This window comes from Lipotes vexillifer, unplaced genomic scaffold (assembly GCF_000442215.2).
Source record: "Lipotes vexillifer unplaced genomic scaffold, Lipotes_vexillifer_v1.1 scaffold1451, whole genome shotgun sequence".
Classification (NCBI taxonomy): Eukaryota; Metazoa; Chordata; class Mammalia; order Artiodactyla; family Lipotidae; genus Lipotes; species Lipotes vexillifer.
Genome location: NW_006795096.1, coordinates 167,315 through 173,529, shown reverse-complemented (window position 1 = coordinate 173,529; position 6,215 = coordinate 167,315). Strand labels below are relative to the sequence as shown.

At 59.1% G+C, this 6,215-nt stretch overlaps 1 protein-coding gene across 1 annotated transcript in view; it reads left to right on the top strand.

Moving 5' to 3' along the window:
* Positions 1-6,215, top strand: part of LOC103091432 (mitotic arrest deficient 1 like 1) — a 166,196-nt gene that overhangs the window by 4,823 nt on the left and 155,158 nt on the right. Inside the window, exons 3-5 of the mRNA XM_007467423.1 lie at positions 1,647-1,826; positions 4,277-4,401; positions 5,403-5,484. Coding sequence (XP_007467485.1) covers positions 1,647-1,826; positions 4,277-4,401; positions 5,403-5,484 — 387 coding nt within the window. The remainder of the gene's footprint in view (positions 1-1,646; positions 1,827-4,276; positions 4,402-5,402; positions 5,485-6,215) is intronic.

The following is a 6,215-nucleotide window of genomic DNA, read 5'->3' as shown; positions in this document are numbered from 1 at the left end:
CCACTCTTTCCTAGTCCCTGTAGAAATAGCTGATGGCTTCGAGGGTGTGATGCTAACTGGATGTACTTGAACCCGATGTGCAGGCCCGTGCTGTGGTGTGTTGTGTGGACTCCGTAGCCCAGTGTGCGGCAGGTGGGGGGACTGCTGCCTCGGCACTGGCCCTGGCACTGCTCAGTGTGGTGCCTTTGCCGATGTTCTGGGTTGTCCTAGGAAAGATGTCCTGGGGGAGCCGGTGGGAAGGGGAAGAGGGAGAGGCCATGGGAATCTGGCAGGTATTGAAGTGAGTCACTGACAGTCTTTCTTGGGGAAATCCGAGGGTAGAGGGCTGATTGAGCTTAACCCTGGGGCCCCTCGCTGAACTTGCGCCTTCCTCTCGGATAGGCCTTTTCCCGCTGCCCGTGGACTTGGCTGAAGACGGCCCTCGAACCGTCTGAGCCAGTGGTTTTCAGTTGTCCCTTTGAGTCTCGGCTATCTGCAAAGGTTTTTCAGGGACTGCCAGTTTGGTAGTGGGTGGAGAGGGCAGGTGGGTGGGAATCTCAGCCCTCCCACCTGGAAATACCTATGAGATGGTGAGACTTCAGTGTCCAAGGTCTGGGGACCTGCCTGGACTGCCGCCTGTGCACTTGGGACTGGCAGCCTGAGGAGAGATGCCACGTCTTGCCCTGTGACGTGCTGGCTGGGTCCCTGCACAGCCACAGCACCTCACTCCTGCATCTTGCCAGGGCCCCAGGCTTTAAGGCCTCCTGGTGGTTTGGAGGCTGTACTCGCGGTTCGTGGCTCCTTTGAACCCTGGATCAGCAGGAGGCCGTGGCCCTGGCCGTGCTTTTCTTAAGCTCCTCCTTGCCGCTGGGCTCGGAGAGTCCTGGCCTCAGCACTGCCTCTGAGTACGGCAGGCCCTGCGAGTGCCCGGCAGGCAGCCCTTGGCGGGAGCTTCTGCGGCTCAGCTTCCTGATGAGAGGGCAGAGGTCAGCAGAGTGTCAGGCTCCATGTAATTAGGACTTGGTGCCTTTGCCCCTGGGACTCTGGCTGCCACTTGTGGTCCCTTTGCTTCTTGGGCTGAGGGTAACCTCAGTGGCCGACACTTGCCCCTTCGGACCCCGAGGGATCGTCAGAGTGAGGAGTCTGAGTTCTGTGCGTTCCTTACCAGCGCAAGCCACGCGACCCCTCGAGGGGGCCAGTGCAGGGTGGCTCTGAAGCTCTGGGGTAGGTGAGGGCCCAGGGTCAAGTGCTCCTGCCTGCAGGCTGCTGGCCACGCCCCCTGTCCCTGCCCGGTCGTCCACTCTCTGGGGGCGTGCCGACTCACTGGAGCGGGAGCCGCCGGAGCTGCCAAGCTCAGAGGCATCTTCCCAAGGTCGAGTCTGAGTGAGATTGCTGTGCTCCTCCCTGTAGACGGCCACCGTGAGCAGTGGTCGGTGGCGGTGACGTGTGCCGAGCGCCCTCCCGGGGGGCGCCGTGAGATGTGGCGTCGCGCTGCTGTGGCCGGGCGCTCCCCTTGGAGGGCGTTCCGCTGTGGCCTCGGGGCGCCTGTGGACTTGGCTTTTCCCTTATCGGTGGCTCTGCACTGGGTCTCAGTCCTGTCCGGCGGGCAGAGTGGGCTGGGCTCGGCCTGCTCACGCGCCGTCTCACCGGGCCGTTCTCCTTGGCAGCGCGAGGTGGACCGCAACCAGGAGCTCCTGACACGCATTCGGCAGCTTCAGGAGCGGGAAGCCGAGGCGGAGGGGAAGATGAAGGAGCAGCTGCAGCGCTACAGGTTGTGCCAGCAGAGCCTGGACGCGGCCAGCAAGAGGCTGCGGGACCAGGAGGACGGCCTGGCCGAAGCCGGCGAGGTGAGGGGCTGGGGCCCCAGGCTGGGGTGCTGCCCTCTCCCCGCGAGCAGTCTCTGGGTGGAGAGGAGACGCACTCCCACCTCCAGCACGGTAGCTCCGTGGTAGCGCCACTGTGTACTTCTGCTTCCCACGTGTGTGCCTACGTTTTTTGTGTAGTTGTGATCGTAGCAAAGATACTAATTTTCCATTCTGTGGTTTTCAGTTAGTAAGTTGAATACTTTTTTTTAGTCTTTGTGATTATGATTTTTAGTGGTTGACTAAACTGTTTTTGGTCACTTTCAAGTGTTTTTTTTTTATACACACACACACCCTGATACAGGTACATATGTGGTAGATAGCTTCACGCGTGTAGCCTTTTTGTTTCTGTTGAATGATTCGGTTTGGACAGATCCCTAGGAATGGGGTTATAAGATCACCAGGTACAGTTCCTTCTGTGGCTTTTGCTACCAGTTGCTGTGTTCTACTAGTAGCTATTGTTGAGGATTCTACTTTGACTGGAACCTCTGCCTGGCACGCATAATGGTGTTTTCTGGAAATACTTGTGATTCTGCCCCTCCGCCCCCACCCCCGGAGATGTGCCTCTGGATTTGCATTTCTTTGATTATTAATAAGGTTTGTTAGCATCTGAGAATATGTCTGGAACCAGAGCATAGATCAACCGTAGTCCTTATTGTCTCTACCAACCGAAGGTTGTGTAAACTTTAGAGACAGAACCCAGACATTGATGCTTGTGGAAGTTGGACTCCTCTGACCTTCCCTGTCTCTGCTGTGCTGCTCGGGATCACAGGTGCTGCGAGGAGGAAGATGAAACGCTGCCGGGGGAGGAGTCGGGGGCCGCGGGACCCCTGGTGGTCTGTCTCTGCGTGGTTTTCTCTCCTTGATAGACCTTCGGAGCAGGTGCCAGGTGATTTTTGCCTTGGCAACGCTGGGGAGCGTGTTAAGGTTGTTCCTACATCTGTCTTCTGATGTGGATGTTGGCAGGAGAGGAGCCATGAGTGGCCTTAAGGCAAGTCCTCCTCCCGCCTTGGGTGTGTGCCTGCTTGTGCTCCGTCGCAGGCTTCTCTGGAGGATGGGGTGGGCATGTCCTGCACATGGCTCAGTGGGGAGCAATTTGGGGGGCACCCTTGGCACAGAAGTTGCAGAGCAGACGCCCATGGGGCCTGGCGTGGCAAGGGTTGTGGCGGTTTGGGACGGAAACCCCGACGTTGCTTGTCTCCCTTTTCACCCTGTGGAGAAGGCGTCCTTGGTTCCGAGTCTAGGTCTGTAAACCTCCCACCCGCACAACGGTGTTCTCTTGTCATGGTGCCCTGGTTTAGATGCTTGTGCTCTCTGAGGTCATCCTGTTGATGGCCTGGCTTTTGCGCAGCTTTGTCCTCCAGGCGGTGGGCTGTCTGACTCCTGTATTCAGCACAGTGCCTGTACCTTTATTTAATTCAGGAAGAATCCTCAAAGGATATGTTCATTGTTAAATAAATCTTAAGTATCTTCATTCTTCTTTGGGTCCCAGATCGAGAGTCACTGTTATAATAAAGGAAACCATGCAGGTCGATGAGAGGGTAGGACACAGACCCACCCTCCGTCAGCCTCCCTGGGGGGCCTGCTGTGGCCTCCGTGTTTGCAGACGGTGCTCCGTGCGAGGGTTGCTCACTGTGGTGAGTTTGCCAGGCCGTCCTCTTGCCCTCAGCTTGTAGGTTGATGTCTGATTCTCAGAGGCTGATGGGGCGATGTTTCCATTTGTTAACTTAGAGTGATGCCCTTGAGTGGGCTGGCTTTTCCTGTTGGAGGCGTGCTCTCTTGCCCCAGGAAAGCCACAAGTGGGGTCCCCTCACCAGAAGGTTGTCTGGGGAGGGTGTGGTCCGAGCTGAGGACTGCAGTTCCACCCCAGTGTCCGTCTGGCGGACTCGCTCTCCTGGAGGCTGTGCGCTGGGCTGCCTCCCCAGGCCTCCCTGTGCCTTCCCCCATGACCCCTTCTGGCCTGGGAGCGCTTCAGCCTCCGCGGCACTCGTGCAGCTCCCGTTCGTTGTGTGTGGCTCTCGTGGTGTCATGCTGAGGACAGCCTCAGCGCCCACTTCTGACTTCTTGGCGGGTGCCCGGCTTGTCCCCGTGTAGCGTCTTGTACACAGCTGGGCGGGGGGCGCGGAGGTGGGGTGGGGTGGTTAGAGAAGGGATTCTGGGCTGAGGACAGAGTGGGTGTGGGCCGCCACGGACTTGGGGGCTGTGCACACGCCGGGTGGGAAGGGGTGACGTGGGGTGTGGGTGTGGAGGCCGCCAGGCGTCAGGCCCGGGCCCGCCTTGGCCGGCAGCGTTCTCACTCCCGAGGCCGCGGGTCACCGAGGCGGGGCTTGGGTGGGGTTGAGGGGCGGTTATGTGTTCCGAAGGAGGAGATGGCTCTGTCTTCGCCCTCCAGAGCGGGACGGGAGGGGACCGGCTCTTGTCTGTCTCGCTTTCAGACTGTCAGTGTGCTGAAGGGGAGGCTCTCGGACCTGCAGTGGAGCGTGATGAACCAGGAGATGCAGGTGAAACGCCTGGAGTCTGAGAGGCAGGAGCTGAAGGAGCAGCTGGAGCTGCAGCACAGGTGAGCATGGAGGCGGGCAGGTCCGCCCCCTTCAGGGCAGGGGTCCCCGCCCCTTTGCCAGGTAAGCCTGTCCACCTGGGTACAGTCGGCTGTCCACCTGGGTACAGTCGGCCCGAAGCCTGCTGGGCTGCGTGCCGAGCTGGGCGTCCACTCGTTAACCATGTGCAAGACCCAGGCTTGCTCTCCTGCGTGTGCCCTCTGTGGCCTGAGCGCCCAGCGTTCACGAACGTCGTGTGCACTGAAGCTCTGAGGTTCCACGAGTGCCCTTCGTGTGCTAGCCTCCCATCCACAGGCTGTTGGGACACACTGAGGCCTTTGAAGCCAGGACCTTTTAGTGCCAGAACAGAGCAGTGTTTCAAATGTTCCAAGAATAAGAAGCGGGAACAGTCATTTCTTTCCTCCTCTGGGAGTGGGATGCCTTCTTGGAGGGAGCTTTCAGAGAAGATGTTGGGTTTGAGCGAGATTTTGAAGGCTGCGTAGGACATGCCCTGGGGCAGGGGGGACGTGGGTGGGAAAGGACGTTCCTGGGGAGGGAGCCCTCTGAGCAAAGGCACGGCAGGATGGAAGAGCTCGCCAGGACATGCAGGTAGAAGACAGTGCTCTCCCGAAGCTCGTGGCCTCTGCCTTAGTAGGTGTTGTCTTAGGGGAGTTCTGGCCACTAGGTGGAATGGGGCAGGGTTGCGGGGGATGGGTCGGTCCTGAACGGGTCCTTGGCTTTGGCTGTTCCAGGGCCAGCAGAAGCTCCTATTGTGAGAGGTGTGGGGAGGGGAGAGGACTCGCAGGTGGTCTGGACTTACCCACCTGCCCTGCGACTCAGGCCACAGAGCCACCAGCAGGGGCTGGGCCCTGGACCCTGAGGCGTCCTTGCAGGGAGTGTGCAGGAGTGTGCTTGCGTGCATGTATGAGTGAGTGTGTCTGTGCTGGAGAGCTTTTAGAGTGAGGGCAATTGCTGGCTTTACCACACGCCTGTTTCTGCACATGATGTACTTTTTCCTTAATAGGAAATGGCAGGAAGCTAACCAGAAGGTTCAGGAGCTCCAGGCCAGCCAGGAAGCACGGGTGGGCCAAGAGCAGAGGATTAAGGTGAGTTGCTCCGTTTCAGTCCCTGGCTTGTGTCTGGGAGATATCACAGTGCTGGGCCTGGCCCCCCTATGACCCGTGGCTGTTTGAGAGCTGGGGGCGTACTCAGTGGCATCTAGTGGCAGTTAGCTGCCCGTGTCCACTGTAGCTGTTTACATGTCGGTTGTCTCCTTATGTGCCGGGCTCTGTGCCGGGTGCTGGGGTGTGTATTTCTGCTCCCAGGAAGCTCGTATGCTTTTGGATGAAGATCAGAATCAAACACGTAGAGTGAAAAGTAAACGTATGATAACTTCAAGTACCACGGACCGCTGTGCAGATGATAAAACAGGACTGGAGAGGGTGAACAGCAGCCTGCCCGATGTCGCACAGCTAGTACATGACTAAGCTGGGTCTCAGAGCCAGGTTGGCGTGACTCTAGTTCAGGCCGTGCTGCCTCTCTGTGGGAGGACACGGCCGGGGAGCCGTGATGGCTGCCCGCTGCCCTTAGAGGCACGTCCGCGCCCCGGGCCCCGCTCCCGTGCTCTGGCTCCATGTACCCCCAGCTCCATCTTGTCAGCTTCCAGACCTCCCGGCTCGCTTTCGCCTCTGGTCTTCACGTGCTGTCCTCTGTGGCTCGTCCATGTCTCCTCCCCGGCCCTCACTGCTTCACACGACCCCTTACATCTCCCCTGCCCCGTCTGCCCATCTGAGTCCTTGGCCCGCTTCTCAGTATTGACTTGGCCTGCACGGCCTGG